A 21076-nucleotide genomic window follows, 5' to 3' on the forward strand; every position below is an offset into this window, starting at 1 on the left:
GGAATAACTGCCTGAAGCCCTTTGCCCAGCTGGGAGAGCTATTTAATATCCCTTCGTAGCATTTTTTTAGGTATTTGCAAATCAGACACTGTCACTTCTAATCTTATGAGGAATGCCTCTAACTACACTCTTGCAATTATAGAAAAATTGTTAACTACTGACAAGGTAACTAAACACTTTATATCAAGATGTTATGATGCTTTGTGTTCGGTAACTACATTGGATTGTGGTATGCTCAACTAGCCACTGAAGCAGAGGCAATAAGCTGATCCCTGGAGCCAGCATTACACTTCAACCATCAACACCAGACAGAAGGATATCTACATCATCATATGGAAAGAAGCGCAAATGGATGGAAACACACATGGATCACATTAGTTTACTGTAAAGCTACGTCGTAGTTGGTGCTTATCTTGGCGAGAGCCGAGTTCAAATCAGCATGAAGTTTTAACATCTACTCTCGTGTAATGGAAGTCATGGAGTGAGTAGGCTGGGATGGGAGCAGGACCTAAACATAACAATAGATAATGAAACCTGGGAAGATATTATCAACTGGATACATTCAAACTTGACAAGTAACCAAACAACAGAAAGGCAATTTAAAATGATCCATAGATTGCATTTCACTCCTTATAAATTACATAAATGTAACCCACAAAAGTCACAAGTATACACCAGGTGTAAAAAGGCACCTGGGTCATACATACACTGTACTTGGTCCTGTCCTCATCTAAAGCAATTTTGGGATAAAGTATGTAGAAGTCAAGAATATTTGTGGTATGCAATTAGAGAGTGACCCGCTTGTGCTAATTTTAGGAGCTCCCCTGGATGTACATTGTAAAATGGACAAACTCATAAGGGGGCTTCTTGTAATGGCTAGAAAATGCATCCTGACAAATTAGATTTCAGATAGTTCACCTACAATTCTGCAGTGGTATAACACCATCTACAGTATGCTGCCACTTGAAAGGTTATGCTTTGTCGAGGCTAACAAGATAGAACAATTCATTTAGAATTTGGGATCCCTTTTTGAAATATATTGGACCTGCTCTCTCAGACTTAATATTGAAGGGATGTCTGTGATATTGAATGCAAAGTACTGCATAAGGCTACCATGATCACAATTGCTGTTTTTTTATTATTATTTATTGTTTCTTCGGCCTTATTTTTATATATTGTATAAAATTGTATGACAAAGAATGTATACCGTTTGCCACATTGTAGATATGTAAAAGCAAAAATAAATACTATTTTTTTTAAAAAAGAGTGTGTTCTGGAACAATGTTCTATGGACAGATGAGTCAAAAGTGGAACTTTTTGGCCGACATGGGCCCTGTTATGTCTGGCGAAAACCAAACACTGCATTCAACAGTAAGCTCATACCAAAAGTCAAGCATGGTGGTGGTAGTGTCATGGTTTGGGGATGCTTTGCTGTATCAGGACCTGACGCCTTGCCATCATTGAAGGAACCATGAATTCTGCTCTGTATCAGAGAATTCTACAAGAGAATGTCAGGCCATCTGTCCGTGAGCTGAAGCTGAAGCGCAGCTGGGTCGCGCAGCAAGACAATGATCCGAAACACACAAGCAAGCCTACATCAGAATGGTTGAAGAACAAGAAATTTAAAGTTTTGGAATGGCCTAGTCCAGATGAGCAGTTCATGCTCGAAAACCCACAAATGTCACTGAGTTGAAGCAGTTCTGCATGGAGGAGTGGGCCAAAATTCCTCCACGGCACTGTGAGAGACTAATCAATAACTACAGGAATAGTTTGGTTGCAGTTATTGCTGCTAAAGGTGGCGTAACCAGTTATTGAGTCTAAGGGGGCGATTACTTTTTCACACGGGGGCATTGGGTGTTGCATAACTTTCTTTAATAAATAAATGAAATATGTATCAAATTTTTGTGCTATCTGTTCACTCAGGGCCCCTTTTATCTAATATTAGGTTTTGGTTGAAGAGCTGATAATATTCAGTGTCAAAAATGCAGAAAATCAGACAGGGGGCAAATACTTTTTCATGGCACTGTATAAAGCATCATGAAATAATGATCTAATGCAGTATTTTGAATTGAAACTTCTCCATAAGACTAATCTGTTGCTGACACTTGTGCTGCAATGCTAAAGCTTGCCAAAATGTCCATCTGGTACAGAGCGTAGGAGCCGTAAAACTGCCTGGCAGTTCTAGTTGTTGTTCTTGTTGTTGTTATTTATTCATTTGCAGTAGTAGTATTTGTAGCCTATTTTAACTAAAAATAAAGGACTTACGTGTGTGTGTATATATACAGTGCCTTGCAAAAGTATTCAGACCCCTGACCAATTCTCTAATATTACTGAATTACAAATGGTTCATTGAAATTTCATTCTGTTTGATATTTTATTTTAAAACACTGAAACTCAAAATCAATTATTGTAAGGTGACATTGGTTTTATGTTGGGAAATATTTTTAAGAAAAATAAAAAACTGAAATATCTTGCTTGCATAAATATTCAACCCCTGTGCTGTGGAAGCTCCCAGTTTACACCGATGAAAGAAATTGCCCTAACAAGGACACAGTTACCTTACTATTGACCTCCACCTGTGAATCATTAAAGTTGCTGTCACATTTTCTGGATAAAAACCCCACTGTTGAAGGATCATTGGTCAGGCTGTGAATCTGAAGGAAAATGAAGACCAAAGAGCATTCTACAGAAGTTAGAGATAAAGTAATACAAATACATAGATGAGGGAAAGGGTACAAAATAATATCCAGGTGTTTGGATATCCCAGTGAGTCAGGAAGTGGAAGCTGCATCACACCACCCAGGCACTGCCAAGAAAAGGCCGTCCCTCAAAACTCAGCGCTCAAACAAGAAGGAGACTTGTGAGAGAAGCCTCAGCGAGTTCAGTGGCTGGGAGTGGAGTAATGGTGCACCAGTCAACCATATCAAGTGCTCTGCATAACACTGGCCTGTATGGGAGGGTGGCAAGAAAGAAGCCGTTACTCAAAAAGTACCATCTGAAAGCACCTCTGGAGTTTGCCAGAAAGCATGAGAGTGACCCAGCTGCGATATGGGAAAAGGTTTTGTGGTCAGATGAGACCAAGATAGAGCTTTTTGGCCAAAACTCAAAGCGCTATGTGTGGCGCAAACCTAACACTGCCCATGCCTCAAGACACACCATCCCTACAGTGAAGTGTGATGGTGGCAGCATCATGCTGTGGGGATGCTTCTCATCAGCAGGGACTGGGCATCTTGTTAAAATTGAAGGAAGAATGGATGGAGCAAAATACAGGGAAATACTGCAAGAGAACCTGCTTCAGTCTGCTAAAAAACTGAAGCTTGGGAGGAAATTCACCTTTCAGCAGGACAATGATCCCAAGCACAAGGCCAAAGCAACACTGGAGTGTGAATGTCCTACAGTGGCCCAGTCAAAGTCCTGATCTCAATCCCACTGAGAATCTGTGGCACTATTTGAAAATTGCGGTCCACAAGCATCGTCCAACCAACCTGAACAACCTGGAGCAAATCTGCCAAGAAGAATGGGCCAAAATCACTCCGACACTGTGTGCAAAGCTGGTACATACTTACCCCAAAAGACTTAAAGCTGTTATTGCAGCGAAAGGTGGCTCTACCAAATATTAATGTGTGGGGGTTGAATACTTATGTACTTAGTAGTCGTTATGACGTCACCGAGCACGCATTGTAATTTAGATGGTATGCGCCTGCATTCGGACCTAAGCTGGCTTATGTCCAAGGTGGCAGTGTAAACACAGCAATAACCTCCTTGTGAGATGTTGTTGTAAGTGCATAGTTCACGCACCCTAGTCTGTAAAGGCTGCTACCCACCAGATGCGATGTGGCAAGCAGAACTGTGCAGCGATGCGTCTTAATGAATAAAACCTATACTTTTTGATAAGTATCTTTCACACCACAGGCGACACGACAGGTGATGCAGGAGTGGCACCAGAGCAACGTGAAATAAATAGGATTGAATCCTATTTTTATGCAGTTTGACACGCGTCAACTAGGACATTGAGCAATCAGAGAACAGCTTCAATGGCCGTGGTCCAGCAGGGTGAAGCAGTATCCAAAATGATGGAATAAACAATAATACTTGTTGAAACAATATGACACATTTGTCGTTGAGCTTTATGACAAAGGGCATCACAATTATAAAGATGCAGATTTGAAAGATAATATATGGGAGTCAATTTCGAAGGAACTGGATAAGCCTGGTGTGTATGCTTTATTGCCATATATGTAAAGATCTGGCAGTTTTCAGATCTGTCGCATCACCTCTGTGTCGCGTCTGGTGTGGAGAGACCTTTAGTCACCTTGGATAAAGGCGTCTGCTAAATAAACAAATAATTCTTTTTGTAAGCAAATTCCAACAAAAACATGTATATATTCCAAATGATGTTATTTGGAGATAAAGCAAAAGCTAAAGTCATTCATGCCAACAAAGGTTTGTTCTAATGCTCATAAATGTAGTCAGACATTGTATGATGAAACACTCAATAGTGCCAAATTTTGAAATAATAAATGAAACTTGATAAATTGCATGACAAATGTTTAGACAAGAAGTCTTTCTCAGTGTTTTCCAAGTTGAAAAAAAAATGGATTCACATATTCATATTGTGCTTTTGATTGTTGCTCCCTTGTTTCTCTTGTTTGCAGTGTTTTAGTAAGTTACAAGACTGATTTCATGCGTGCTGTTTGAAATCATGGTCATGTTGATTAAAGTGCAGGGAGACTGATGTCAAACTTTTCCATTTCCTTTTCATGTTCATATCTTCTGCTGCTTTTTGTGCTGTTCTGTTTTTTTCAGTGGATTGTATTGTATTGTCTGGTTTATTGGGCTGGCTGATTTGTATTCCTGTTCCTTCAAGAATGGGTCTGAGGCTACAGACCTGTATACATTTCTAGGAAAGATCGCTTCACTCAGACTGCACATGCAACAGGGCCCAGCCTTTGGGAGGCCTAGTCCATTACTTTTTTTTTCTGAGCCCGCTTTAATGACTAACCCCCAAAAATATATGGGCGCAATCTAATCTACTGGGAGGAGAAAAAAAAAGTCAAGGTAGTATTGGCAGACGATGAAAACAGAAATCCGCAAATCAGAGCTAGCAGCTTATCTATAGTAGGTGGGACGCAGAGTTAGCGCTCTGGCAACAGGTCAGTGTTGTTAAGGTCGTGTGATTGCTTTGCTTGCAATGATGGTAGAAAATCTGTATTTTAAAAAATGACATGATTTGGGGATATTAATTTGTTCATAGAATATTTGTTTTTCACTTATGAGTTGTATTTAATGTATTTGTACTGTGGGCTAAGTTTTGCGATGCAGAATTTCTTTTTTTTTATTTAGAAATGTTTTCAAACCTACTTTTGTACTTGATAACACAAATACACAAATTTAGAAATATGTTTGATGCCTATGATTAATACGTTTTTGTGACTAATTTGAAGCTATTTATATGTTTCAAAATGAACTAAATCAAGTTATTAATCTAATTTATTAATATTGTTACATAATTGATTTATTTAAATGTTTGGATATACTGTTTTTGACCGATTTCAGATTTTGCTGTTGGTATATTTATTTTAAAAAGGTTTTCTTTAGGTTGTGCTCCGTGTTTTTTTTTTTCATTGTTTGTTTTTAGCGCCAGCATTGTTCAAGACAAAGGAGTTGGATTCACATTTGAGAAAAGGACTCGGAGGAAACTACAATAAAGGAAATCGCTACAGAACAGTCAAAGAAATATGGAATAAGAACATAAGAACATAAGAAAGTTTACAAACAAGAGGAGGCCATTCGGCCCATCTTACTCGTTTGGTTGTTAGTAGCTTATTGATCCCAGAATCTCATCAAGCAGTTTCTTGAAGGATCCCAGGGTGTCAGCTTCAACATTATTACTGGGGAGTTGGTTCCAGACCCTCACAATTCTCTGTGTAAAAAAGTACCTCCTATTTTCTGTTCTGAATGCCCCTTTATCTAATCTCCATTTGTGATCCCTGGTCCTTTTTTTCAGTTCAAAAAAGTCCCCTGGGTCGACATTGTCTATACCTTTTAGGATTTTGAATGCTTGAATCAGATCACTGCGTTGTCTTCTTTGTTCAAGACTGAATAGATTCAATTCTTTTAGCCTGTCTGCATACGACATGCCTTTTAAACCCAGGATAATTTTGGTTGCTCTTCTTTGCACTCTTTCTAGAGCAGCAATATCCTTTTTGTAACGAGGTGACCAGAACTGAACACAATATTCTAGAAGAGGTCTTACCAATGCATTGTAGTTTTAACATTACTTCCCTTGATTTAAATTCAACACTTTCTGGACGTCACGAGTTCGAGTCCAGGCTATTCCTTTGCCGACTGAGGACGGGAGCTCCTAGGAGGCGACGCTCAATTGGCCGAGCGCCACCCGGGGGGAGGGAAGGTTAGGTCGGCCAGGATGGAGTCTGGCTGGGCGCCTGCGGGCTTGCCTGTAAGCTGCCCGAGAGCTGCGTTGTCCTCCGACGCTGTAGCTCTTGGGTGGCTGCATGTTGAGCCCGCAGTGTGAAAAAAAGCGGTCGTATGACGGCACACGCTTTGTTCGTCTTTGCCCTCCCAAGTCAGCGCAGGGGTGGTAGCGGTGAGCTGAGCATAATAAAATAATTTCCAAATTGGGAGAAAATAATAAAAAAAAATTGGCAACGACTAAATTTAAAAAAAGTAATAATAAAAAAATAAAATAAATTCAACACTTTTCATTATATATCCAAGGATCTTGTTGGCCTTTTTGTTATAGCTTCCCCACATTGTCTAGATGAAGACATTTCTGAGTCAACATAAACTCCTAGGTCTTTTTCATAGATTCCTTTTTCAATTTCAGTATCTCCCATATGATATTTATAATGCACATTTGTATTGACTGTGTGCAGTACCTTACACTTTTCTCTATTAAATGTCATTTGCCATGTGTCTGCCTAGTGCTGTGTCTGCCTGAATGCTGTCTAGATAATTTTGAATGGCCTTTGCTGCTGCAACAGTGTTTGCCACTCCGCCTATTTTTGTGTCGTCTGCAAATTTAACAAGTTTGCTTACTATACCAGAATCTAAATCATTAATGTAGATTAGGAATAGCAGAGAACCGAATACTGATCCCTGTGGTACACCACTGGTTACCTCGCTCCATTTTGAGGTTTCTCCTCTAACCAGTACTTTCTGTTTTCTACATGTTAACCACTCCCTAATCCATGTGCATGCATTTCCTTGAATCCCTACTGCGTTCAGTTTGAGAATTATTTTTTTATGCAGGATTTTGTCAAAAGCTTTCTGGAATCCAAATAAACCATGTCGTATGCTTTGCAATTATCCATTGTCGATGTTGCATCCTCAAAAAAGTCAAGTAGATTATTTAGACACGAACTCCCTATCCTAAAACCATGCTGACTGTCTCCCAGGATATTGTTACCATATAGGTAATTTTCCATTTTGGATCTTATTAAAGTTTCCATAAATTTACATACAATAGAAGTCAGATTTATTGGTCTGTAGTTACCTGGTTTGGTTTTGTCTCCCTTTTTGTGGATCGGTATTACGTTTTGCAATTTTCCAGTCTGTCGGTACAACCCTTGTGTCAGGAGACTGTTGCGTGATCTTGGTTAGCGGTTTGTAAATAACTTCTTTCATTTCTTTGAGTATGTCACAAAGACGGCCAGAGTGGGTTGAGTCAGACCAGAAAGGAATTCACAGACACAGACAGTGGTTGTGATGAGCTGAGTGCAATGGCTGCACTCAGCGTTTATTAACAAATAAAAGGTTTGAACAGACAAAACAAAACAGGACACGGCACTACACGCCAAAATAAAAAGACAAACAAAACGGACTACACAGACAAACAAACACAGTGAGCAGATACTCTAACTATTTACTTATATTTACGTTACTCCTCTCTCTCTCTCACCCGTTCTCCTCTTCCGAACACCCAACCCTGACTGACTAAAAATGTGCCTATTTATACTGTTGTGCTGGGATTCAATTACTAATTAATTATTCACTTGAATCCCAGCACGTGAATTAATTCTGTGCAACCCCGTGCTCACATATTACATTTAACCAGCACGTGAAGTGATTTGTGCCCTCCTCGTGCCTACATATAATTATACACTTTTTAAATACACATGAAACACAGGCCCGTTTATATCCCGTGTACCAATCTATACACCAACATTAACACACGCACGCAACATACAACACAGAACACACAAATGCACACAGGGGCGGGGCACTTTGCCACAGAGTACTACTGGGAGGATCTCATCCGGCCCAGAGGATTTGTTTATTTTAAGAGCTCCTAGTCCCTTTAACACTTCTGCCTCTGTTATGCTAAAGTTATTTAAAACTGGATAAGAATAGGTCAACATGCGGTCCGTTGTCTGTATCCTCCTTTGTAAAAACTTGTCAAAAGTAATCATTTAATATATTTGCTATTTTTTTTTTCTTCGTCTATGATCTTGCCATTTGTGTCTCTTAGACATTTAACCTCCTCTTTGAATGTTCTCTTGCTGTTACAGTATTAGAAACGCATTTTGGAATTGGTTTTAGCCCCCTTAGCAATGTTCATTTCTATCTCTCTCTTGGCCTTTCTAACTTCCTTTTTGACTTGTGTTTGCAGTTCCAAGTACTCTTTCTGTGTACTGAATACCAAAATCCACAATCACAGCAATAATCAAGAAGTACTACAGAACAAATGTAACTGAAACGCTTGAAAGATGTGGCTGTTCAAAGGAAATTTCGACTACAAAAGGTAGGAGACTTGACCGAGCAGCTAAAAAAAAAAAAAAAAAAAGATTAACAGCCAAGGAGTTGATTTAGAACCATCAGGTTTAATGGTGCATGAAAGACCTATACAAAGGTACCTCAGCACTGAAGAGTTTTATGCACGTAGGCCTCTCTTTTAAAGAAAATTCATGAAACAAACCCTCTGAAGCATTCTTCAACAAAATTATCTGGTCCAATGAAGCTAAAATAAAACTTTTCCCCAAAAATTGACCACAGTATGTTTGGAGAAAAAAGGGAAAGCCTTCAATGAAGAAACCTTGTATCTACAGTTAAACATGAAGCTAGTTCGATCATGATATGGAGTGTTCTAGCAGTTCAGAGCCTGGAGACGTGAATGAAGATTGAATGAATGCAGCCATGTATCAAAACATTCTGCGAAGTACAATGATACCATTTGCTTGTAGGCTGATTGGCAGACCCAAAGCATACGGCTAAGTCAACTCTGGAATTCTTGAAGAAAATGAAGATAAAGGTTCTGGAATGGCCTTTGCAATCACCAGATCTCAATCCAATAGAAATGCTTTGGACTGATCTGAAAAAAGCTGTAGCCAAACAAAAAATTCAAGAGTTGACAATTGCTGTTCACCAAAGGTCCCCATCCAACTTGACGGAGCTCGAGCAATTTTGCAAAGAAGAATGGGCAAACATTGCAGTGTCCAGATGTACAAAGCTGGTAGAGACTTATGCAAATAGACTTATGGCTGTAATTGCTGCCAAAGGTGCTTCTACCAAATATTGACTCAAGGGGGTGAATACTTATGCAATAAATTATTTTCTATTTTGTATTTGTAATTAATTTAGAACAATTTGTAGATTTTATTTTTCACTTTGACATTTTATATAAATGTCTATAATCATGAGTGAAATGATCACTTTACTCTAATGTTCCTGGAGTTTTATGTTTATATAAAAAGTATAATGTATATATAATAGTGGTGCAAACGGCACCCTAATTTCGGATTCAATTATCGTGTAGACATTTATCAACGATAATCAATGCACTGATGTTTTATTTTTCAAAATAAAGAACAAACTTTTTTTTTTAACAGAAGATCCAAAAGATCTAAAAGATCTAAAAACACTTGTGTATAATAGTTAAACAAAAAGGCACAACTTATATTCAATTTAGAACACTTTGGAGTATAAAAAAAAGAAAGGACTTGAGTTTTTAACAACTGAAAATAATATGCGTGCGTCCGCATCAGATGTCCCTTACATTGTAATAATAATAAAAAATACTATATTTTAACAGAAGTAATTTCTATCTGAACTATGGTTGTTCATTACTGGTAATGAACAACCATAACATGTCCAAAGCAAAACATTTGAATTAATCTCACAAATCCTGACTAATTTAACTATTGTACTAAATTCAGCTTCATTTTACAATATATTTCATATAATCCAAACACAACATGCTTTGAAACAAAGGAAGGTGGAGTTGAATAATACAGCAAAAAACACATCTACATTTTCTTAAAAGGGATTGATGCTTTTATATTACATTGCTAGTACAGTGCTTTCTTGTTATTTCACTATCTGACTGCAACTTATGCTACAGTATCAGGGATATGGCATGCTGTCTCAAGACCCACCCACTGTTCACCACGTCAGAATGTGCTTATAGTCATCATGTACACTATGGAAGGGACATGACAAGCTGTAAATTGGCAGTCTCAAAGTGACACCCAATTAGGATTAACTGCAATTTTGAGCATTTGGGTTTTTACTTCAATGAATGGTTATGGATGTTGCACTGTACGCCCTCTCACATCTGACTGATTCCTTTACTGGATCAGGTCACACATGAACTGTAGCTCGCTGTTTTTTTTTGTTTTTTGTTTTTGTAATCGACTGGCCACAGCCATTTATATCTCATTCCCTTTGACTTTTGTTTCCTGTGACATGACTTAATATTTGTAATCTCTTCCTTTGCCCTCGGATTATCATGAACTATTTGAACCTACTTTTTAATTTTAGTGCAAGTACAATTTTAATAATTTTTTAATCAAAGAATAACATACTTTTAACATTCTCAAACCTACCAGAAACAGTTCAAAACAAGAATGAAACTTTTACTGTCTGCAACTTGGATAATTGAAAATTTTACACTCAAGCTTTAGAAAGAATATTAATAAATCACGCATTTAATAATATCTGCTGCAGTGTTTGTGTACATACAGTTTTGTAACACTTTACTGAATGTGACTGTTTAAAAATTGCTTGAATTATTTTTAAACTATTTATTCATTTTTAAAATGTAATTTACATGTAATGGATTGCCACCACAACTGCACATCCGTCAATCTGAAGCCACACACTTATCAATTACTTTCCGTTTCAATTTAAACAGCTGAATAAAATCAAAATGTTGACATTGTTAGTTTGCTACTAGTATACACTTTAAACACCAAAAACATTATTATGCTTTGAAGTCAAAGTGTGCTATTAGTCTACTACCAGTTTTTGAGGCAGACTGTCACTTTTCTAGTTGACTATTCTGTGGTACCCCTAAAATCTACCTCTTTTTAGAATGTAGCTAGCTAATAAGAATGGTCCCTCAAACTACGCAGTTGAATAAAAATAGTTTGGCATCAAAGAATTCTCAGATGGCAATGTGGAATTACAATATAGTATTTATTATCTTTTTCGCTAAAGCTCTGTAACTTCCAAAAAGTCTGGATAAATATCAGGCTCATTAATGGATAAAGCATTTCTAATGTAGCTGTTCACACACACTGGCACTTGTCCTGTTACGTAGGTTACAGTGTTTTCCCTTCAAAGAATGTAATGCTTTGTTGCTTTTTGTCCTAGAAACAAATCAGATTTGACTTGCTTTTCTTGTTGTGCATTAGTCACACCGCTTTCAACATTAAAAAAAAAAAAAAAGTCCATACATAAGAACATTTACGAACGAGGGGAGGTCATTTGGCCCATGTAAACTTGGTTCCTAGTAGCTGATTAATCTCAGAACTTTGTCTGTTTCTGCCTGAACAACATGATTAGGTATCCAGAAAAAAGATAATTAAAATACCTAGTGTGACCTTTCTCTACACAAAATAAAAACCCTGCATGATGCTGACAAGTAAATGAAATGCTTGCAGTGGAGGAGTGAGAATGTTTGTTTTGTTTTATGTTGGTAGCTTTTGTCTCATTAAACTGTCTTCCATTCAAAAAAGAACTAAACATGAAATTAGAGAGAAGGCTGATTATTTCCTAAACAACTTCCCCTAAGTACCTGATATAATTGCCCTACCTCATTGGAAGAGTGTATTACCTGATATAATTGCCCTACCTCATTGGAAGAGTGTATTACCTGATATAATTGCCCTACCTCATTGGAAGAGTGTATTACCTGATATAATTGCCCTACCTCATTGGAAGAGTGTATTACCTGATATAATTGCCCTACCTCATTGGAAGAGTGTATTACCTGATATAATTGCCCTACCTCATTGGAAGAGTGTATTACCTGATATAATTGCCCTACCTCATTGGAAGAGTGTATTACCTGATATAATTGCCCTACCTCATTGGAAGAGTGTATTACCTGATTTAATTGCCCTACCTCATTGGAAGAGTGTATTACCTGATTTAATTGCCCTACCTCATTGGAAGAGTGTATTATTTTCTTCCTAAAACCTAAATGTGAAACATTGTATAAAACCTAATTGTGAGGCATTGCTGTTTAGTTTACAGCAAGTAGTTAACACATGTACCAAAAAAGAGCAGCCTGTGTCTGGAACAAGCAACCAATACATGAAAGGCTTCCATGGAAGCAGGCCAAAAAAGCAGTGTGGCTTTTGATGTACTATACTGGTTATCATAGGGACCACTTGTGAAACTTGAAACTTATAGGAAGATAAAAAAAAACACCCATGAGGAGACTTTTAGATCAATATGTCTACTGTCTGCAGAACAGAGGACAAAATAATACAATTGAATTCTGGGAAGCAGTACTTCTGGCATAGAGCAGATCAGCAACACATCAGAAACGTTATTTTGGCATTATTCATGAAGTTACATTTTGGCTAACTGTCAGAAAGACAATTAAACTGGGACCATTTCGTGAAGAGAATTGCATCTGAGCTTCAATCTCTCACTTACATTCTCCACGGTAATTACTCTTATTTAAAGAGCATTCAGAAGCAAAGATCAGTGCTGCTACTCCATGGAATGTTCGCCTCACCACCCTCCCCCCCAACCCCCCATTGCTGTTTCAAACCCTGTAATTCTACACAGACGGTACTGAATGCTCTGCCACAGCAGTAACACATTTAGCTGCAAAGGTTATAATTTTGTCTTATTTCCATAAACTCAGACTGTAATTTAATATCAAAATGACACTGAACTATAGTACAGCAGGGTTTACCAAATAATCAACATTGAATTTCTAAACCGCTTTTTCTCACTGTGCATTATGACCAAGTCAATAAATAACATTGTTTTAAATCAGAAATAACACAGGTGCAAATCACGTTCTTCCAGATCACAAATAATACTGCTTTGAGTAGTCATCTATATTTTTCATGCCTGGCTAAAAGCTGCTCTTACCCACATACAACCATAAGGTCAGATCAGCCACATGACGACCCAGTCAAGCTGTAACCCTGAAAGCCCTAGAAACAAACAAGCTATTCTATTGAGAATACACAGCTTTTTAAACACACAGCTGCAGACGAGCAGCTACGGCAGGCTGAATACCTTAATAACCTAATTTTAATGGTATTTCAGCTTATAATTTAACATGTTAAAAGACATCTGATTATTGACCCCTGTTTTTTTTTCCTTGTATTGTGTCACAACTCATTCAAAGTCTCTTCTCTTGAGACCCCGGCTTATCTTCAGACTCCTGCTGCTCCTCATCAGCTACAATCAGTTGTCATCCCAACTTCATCTTTTTCGGCACTTCACCATGCAACTACAAACAGAAACAGGAATCCCGACTCTACACAAATCTTCAGCCCAGCTGTCTACTCCAGTTCGCTGCAGCTTTTGTCTCCCCCTTTGCAAAACAGCAGTTCCTGACTTTAAGAAATTGACTATTTCAAAACTAAAAAACTGCTTCAATGAAAAGAACATTCCATTCCCTTCATCTGCCCACAAAGAAAAGTTATTTTCTCACTAACTGTCTTCAATCAACTCGCATTCCTGATTCCAGTCGCTCCAGAAATGACGTCATCCCAATTTGCCACTCTCCAGTAGCTAGACGCATTACAGCCCCCTCAGCCGATGGCGTCCGCAGGTGCGGCCATTTTGGAGTACGTAATCCAACAGTTCAATCTCCAGCCGCAATAAAACATGCGACTGATTCAAATATCATCACATCCAACACTACTGCTGCTGCTCCTGTACCCGGTCCTCTTCATCAGAAAAATGGTTCCAGTTCCGTTAACATCCCAGCCGCTCTGTCCAGTATAGAAAAGCTACTATTATTTATACAATAAGCCGGAATAATTCAACGTGAATCTGGTAGGCGTCCAACAGGCCACTGCAGATCACCTCCCATTTATCCAATATGGGCGTCCAGATGGCCCCCACAGTCGTCAACAGTACAGCCTTGTCAATGGCCCCAGGTTTTGCCGAAATCCCGCCTCACCAGTCGTGGGTCTTGGGCCATTTCTCTCAACTCTGCAGCGGGCGTCCAACAGGCCCCCGCTGTTAATCTTCCTGCAACCACACTCTCCTCCACTTTCACTCCGCCTCAGCCTTACCAATATCTTCCCATGGGCGTCCAACAGGCCCCCGCCATTTTTTCTGCTTCTATTTCAAACTTCCCCTCTTGCATGTCTTCCATGGGCATCCAGCCGGCTCCCACAGTTTGTCAATCTCTCTTCGGTCTCCCTTTTCAACCTCCCACTGTATCTTCTGCTTTTTCCCTCAGCTGCGCCGTTCAACTGCCTACCCCTGATAACGTTCTAATCTCCAATCCAAGGCTTGTCTATCTCTCTATCTGTCTTCGCCAGCAAATACTTTTAGGTGCAGATATTAACATTAGCAACAGAACAGTTGATTGCGGAGAAGCTCACTCCATAGCAGTATGTCCCCGTCGACCCAAAACTTCAGCCACGACTCAAATACAAACCTCCCAAAGCAGATGTTCCTAAATGACTGCTAAAATTCCACTAAATACTCCAGTAAATATTCATGTGCTTGCTTCCAAATTAACTCTTCACCCTGATCCTCAATTTATATCTTATTTGATTCATGGTTTATCTAACAGGTTTTCAACTGGGCTATACTCCTTTCCTACTTCCCCAACGATCTGCAATAATTGGCAATGTGCTATTTCTGATCCTGCAGCAATAGATTGTTTTACTGCAAAAAGAGTTGGATAACAACTTTATGTCCCTTTGACAGCCTGTCCCTTTGACACGCTTCCTTTTTCTACTTACTGCCTATTCGCTCCTCATAATTCCTCTACTCCAAGCATCAACAGTTTAATCCCTCACAAGTTTTTTCTCTCCAGTACGCAACCATCGACCATGCCATTTCCCTCATAAAATAGCAGGTCAAAATGCATGGCAGGTTTCAAAAGCAGATATTTCAAACACTTTAAAAATTATGCCAATAGATCGTTCACTATGGCACCTTTTCGGAGTTCAGTGGCATAATAATTTTTTTTTTCAATATGTTTAACGTTCGGATGCAGAAGTAGTCCCAAAATATTCAACACCATATCAGAGGCTCTTTGCTGAATCCTGTTAAACAAGAATCACATTCCCTCCTGATTCAACTCTTAGATCAGTGTTTCCCAAACTTTTTGATTGGCGACCCAAATGAATTATTCACTATTCAGAATTTTAACTGAAATACTTATTAACCAATCAAAAAGCGACGTTTCATTTATTGGCAACTACACTACACTATATAAGCATTCAGGATTTGATGATTTCCATTACACGAGAGTAGATGTTAAAACTTCATGCTGATTTGAACTCGGCTCTCGCCAAGATAAGCACCAACTAAGACGTAGCTTTACAGTAAACTAATGTGATCCATATGTGTCTCCATCCATTTACGTTTCCTTCCATATGATGATGTAGATATCCTTCTGTCAGGTGTTGATGGCTGAAGTTTAATGCTGGCTCCAGGGATCAGCTTATTTTATTATTATTATTATTATTATTTATTTCTTAGCAGACGCCCTTATCCAGGGCGACTTACAATCGCAAGCAAATACAAATACATTCAAGTGTTACAATATAAGTCATACAATAAGAACAAGAAATACAATAATTGTGACAAACCACAATTCAATAATACAGCAGATAATAGTGATGGTTACATCAGGATATGATTAAGTACAAAATACTACAGATTAAACACTTGGCAGATTACAATATTCTGAGGTACAGGATTAAATGCAGTAAAATAGGGGGCAGATAAGAGCAAAATAAAGCATATTTAAATGAAGGGTGATAGTGTCCCAGGATACAACAGAGGAGTTCTACAGGTGCTGTTTGAAGAGGTGAGTCTTAAGGAGGCGCCGGAATGTGGTCAGGGACTGGGCAGTCCTGACATCTGTAGGAAGGTCGTTCCACCACTGCGGAGCAAGGGTGGAGAAGGAGCGGGCTCGGGAGGCAGGGGAGCGTAACGGAGGTAGAGCCAGTCTTCTAGTGCAGGCGGAGCGGAGAGGTCGAGTGGGGGTGTAGGGAGAGATGAGGGTCTGGAGGTAGCTGGGTGCAGTCTGATCAAGGCATCTGTAGGCTAGTACAAGAGTCTTGAACTGGATGCGAGCGGTGATCGGGAGCCAGTGGAGCGAGCGGAGTAGTGGAGTAGCGTGGGCGAAGCGAGGTAGAGAGAACACCAGGCGAGCAGCAGAGTTCTGGATGAGCTGGAGCGGACGGGTGGCGGACGCAGGGAGGCCAGCCAGGAGGGAGTTGCAGTAGTCTAGGCGGGAGAGTACCAGGGCCTGGACCAGGAGCTGGGTAGCATAGTTGGTGAGGAAGGGTCGGATTCTTCGGATGTTGCTCAGGAAGAATCTGCAAGTGCGTGCCAGAGTGGAGATGTGCTGGGAATAAGAGAGGCAGGGGTCCAGGGTGACTCCAAGGTTCTTAGCTGAGGAAGAGGGAGAGAGTGTGGTAGATTCCAGAGGAACAGAGATAGAGAGATCAGAGGAGGTAATGTTGTTGAAGATGAAACCCTGGGATCCTTCAAGAAGCTGCTTGATGAGATTCTGGGATCAATAAGCTACTAACAACCAAACGAGCAAGATGGGCTGAATGGCCTCCTCTCGTTTGTAGACTTTCTTATGTTCTTATGTTCTTATGTTCTTCTCTTCAGCTTCAGAAAATATGTCTCTGAACAGTTGCCTCTGGTCCAAACCTAAACCATTACAGGAATATCTTCTAACGTTAATTTCTGCATGTGCTTTTTTGAGGCAGGTTTCTTAACACTGTCATCCAAGAGCCACTTTTAAACTGATATATTACTCATAATTGCTCAAAAACTAGTCTCAGTCACAATATGCTGTAAGAAGTATATGAATAGGAAAATATAATTAGTTTGAGAAATGGTGGTGGGAGGAATTGGCACCTTCTAGGGTACAGAAGTTTAGCTGCAATATCCACATTCTGGGGATATCTGTAAAGCACTGTTTTATTGCCCCCAAAATGCCAGCACTGAAAACAAAATATTATGTTGTAAAAGAGAAAGAGTATTATGTTGTAAAAGAGAAAGACTTTTAGATAACCATTTGTCATTTAATTTGCCAAATTACCTTTAGTATTTTTTAAATATAAACATGGTACCCCATATTTTATTTGTCATTCAAATAAACCTTTGTAATCGATACAGAATTTAAACAGCAGTTATTTGTAATATTACAATGATTATAGGCTAAATTTCACCCCCCCCCCCCCCCCCCCCCCCCCATATTGTTTAAGGTCTGTTTCCTTAAGTAGGTAGTGCTCACCATCAAGTTATGGATGCAGATATAGAAATATATCATTCTAGTTATAAAATATTCTAGTGCTTCTGCTAAAAAAGATAGGAAATAAATGTAATGTATTGTACAGTACAAAAAGTGTTCAGAATAAACCCGCTCCTGTGGTATAAGATTAACGATACAAATAAAGTGATGGATGATCCTAGCTGTCAGATTATTGAAATAGCCTCAGGATTTCCTTATGCAAATGTTTTTAATAAAAGCACTGTACAATATAAAATAACTGCAGTCTTGACTCAGCAACAGACCTCTCTTGATTATGTACAGTTTTCATTCTTTGTTCACATGCATAACATGTATAACAGAGAGTTGCTTGTTTTGTAATCTGTTCATTACGGAGCAGATAATCCACTTACTTTCTCATATAGTCTGTTATCTTCCATCTTGTTCTAAACTTGTGTTGCCTTTTCTTCTACTCAGACAAAAACCTTGTGCATTTCTTGTTGTTGATATTGCCTTTTTGCTCTCAAGTGAAGGGGTGTTTTTTAATGGTATACTGAGTTTTTGCACTTACATTTGTTATATAGGTCACATGTGCAGTTTTGAAAGAAACACTTAAAGTAAACAAGTATTTTTATTTTAAAACATGAAATCTGGTACTGCTCTTTGTTTGAATAAATAAATAATAATAATAAAAAGAAAAAAAATCTCTGTTTGCAAGCCGTGCTTTCAGTTATAGTTGCACTGAAGGGTGAAATTCTCATCCTTCAGTGGCTACTTTCCTGTAGTTAAATGACCAGCTTTTTCCCCTATAGATTGACATGCTTTCAGTCAGTAACATGCTTTGACTCAACAGATATCCTGGCAAAAAGGAATAGATGTACTTTTCAATTGCTTTTAACTCAACAAACCATAAGAACAATACAGATGTCACAACTTCATGTATACTACATTGCATTACAGGTTTCTTTTTTCATTCCCACAGTTTGTCAAGTTTGCAAACATAGAAGAGGACACCCCTTCTTACCACCGACGCTATGACTTCTTTGTCTCCCAGTTCAGTGCCATGTGCCATTCCACTCATGATGACCCTGACACAAGAACTAAGTGAGTACTCAGGAATGTGGTTTTAGGTACTATTGAAACGTAGCTCAATACCCTGGAGTGTGCAGAGATTTAGAATCCAGAGGGATTCCAGAATACAGTCCCAATGCCATCATTCTAATATTCAGTATGTATGTGCAATGCTGTTAAATAAAAAGGAATTGCTTAGGGCCCAATTTAGGGAAAATGGGTTAACCCTTTCAGGACCAAGCATTTTTCAGTGGAATGCTCCCCTAGAACCAGCTGTTTTTTGGCTCTTCCTATAAAACTTCACTAACAATCTATTTTTTTTTACAGTACAAGCTTGAAACTTATAAAGTACTTCAGAAACCATATAAACTTTTTGCTTTTATTTTAAACACAGTATTTAATTTTTAAGTTAAGTATTTTTTACTATGTATTTTGCTTAGCGATACATATATAAAAACATAAATGCGCTATTCTGTGACCTTACAATACTTCCTGAAAGTTTTGTTGGAAAATACTGATTTTACAAGACATTGTTTCACCTGAGTGATTTGCAATGACATAATACACATTTATTCTTAGGGTCTTTATAAGCAATAATGGAAACCTACTCTCTATTTATTTTCTCAAAATAAATAATTATAAATAAAATAATAGTACACATCATAATAGTACGATACACATCACAAACAAAAATATACAAAACAATTAAAAACAAATCGTATTGTTATACCATATACACAAGGAAATATCTACTTGCTGAAGCGGTTTTTATTTTAGCAGACGGGTTTGTTCAGTTGTAGCAGGCAGCAATGTAGCAAAAGTCACAGGGCAGTGATGTCAGTTCCCTAGCAACAAGCCTCCTATGTTGGGAATGGGTTCTTTCAATGCAGCGGGTTTGTGCATTTTAAAAAAGCAGAGGAAGACTCACAAAATTAGTTGGAGACAAGCTGATGAGAAACAATTACCCTCCGCAGTACGAATTAAAATGGTGTGTTGCTTTTTATGTGAAAAATTAGAAAAAGCAAGTCAACAAAGTTTAAAAAAAAAATAAAAAATTACAATATATTCATAAGTGAAATGGAATTAATAGACTGGGCCGCGGGTTGCATGTCCCTGGTTTATGCTTATGTTTCTGTCTGACTGCTGTAAACTGTCTCAGCCCTTTAGACTCCTAATGACCCTCTCAGTGACATCACACGAATAAAAATACTATCAGGAAGTGAACGGCAGTCCCTGCCCTATGCAATGATATGCGTTTCAAGCATGTACTGCAAAGTACGGTGGCCCTGTAAGTCATCAAAACATAAGTGCTTTTTTCATTGTGTTTACATGATCGTGGTCCTAGAAGCCCACTTCAGTATGATTGTGTTAACACGAATGTGTTTATACAATGAACAAAGTAACCATATATCACATTTTGAAAGAGTTAGACATTTTTTTAAAGCTATTTCTTCTAGTTACAAGTTAATTGGGCTTTCAATCTATACTATGGTCAAGTAAAACCTATAAGACACTAGGATCCTGTCCACACTATGCATTTAAACCACATTAGTTGCTTTTAAACCAGCTTAAAAGTGCTAAATACAGTTAGCATCTACACTACAGAGTGTTTTAATACCGTACTCAGGAACTGGACTCGAGACCACCTTAAGCGGTAGTCTCAAGTAGAGGTCTGCTTGGGCCTAAATTTAAAACCTGATCCGAACCCGACCCGAGACATTTGAAATATTTGTATACCCGACTCGACCATTTCCTCAAATATCATAATTTCAAACATACGCTACTGAAACTAAGTAGCTTCCATGTAGAGTCTGTTCCCGATTTCCAGTTAAAATGTAAATAAATAAAGAAAAAATCCCTCTCAATCAGATCTCATTTACTTCCTTTCCTAATAATCCAACACTGCATGATTTAAATGAAGACAACAACAGGCACGTAGCACACAAACAAACACATGGCTCAGCAACAAAGATTCATTGTTACCTCAAAGGCCCCACACTTAAAAAATGCCCATACTAGGAGACTCCACCCCATGGTCAGCACAACTTAGCACACCTGCCAGTTGTCTAATGCAGCACAGCTGTCACAGTACTCTTGTCCCCTAATATGGTCATTCTGCCCTGCACCAAGATGGCTGACTTCCGTTTACGCCCCTCTCTCCAAACAAGCCCATGTCGGTACAGGTGTACGAGTACCTCTGCTTAGCGCCCTCTTGGGTCTGGAGGGAGATTTGCAGCTCTGATCCTCTCGCTCCCTGTCACATGGGGTTATTCAAAATACAAATGACCTCTTAGTATTACTGTACGTTTGCGC

General features: G+C 38.7%; 1 protein-coding gene across 3 annotated transcripts in view; it reads left to right on the forward strand.

The window, feature by feature from the left end:
* efr3a (EFR3 homolog A (S. cerevisiae)) overlaps positions 1–21076 on the forward strand; it is a 268889-nt gene that overhangs the window by 110521 nt on the left and 137292 nt on the right. For all 3 annotated transcript variants that reach the window (XM_033998812.3, XM_033998811.3, XM_033998813.3), the window contains exon 6: positions 18675–18796. In XM_033998812.3, coding sequence (XP_033854703.1) covers positions 18675–18796 — 122 coding nt within the window. The remainder of the gene's footprint in view (positions 1–18674; positions 18797–21076) is intronic.

The sequence above is a fragment of the Acipenser ruthenus genome, chromosome 4, assembly GCF_902713425.1.
Source record: "Acipenser ruthenus chromosome 4, fAciRut3.2 maternal haplotype, whole genome shotgun sequence".
NCBI classification, from domain to species: domain Eukaryota; kingdom Metazoa; phylum Chordata; class Actinopteri; order Acipenseriformes; family Acipenseridae; genus Acipenser; species Acipenser ruthenus.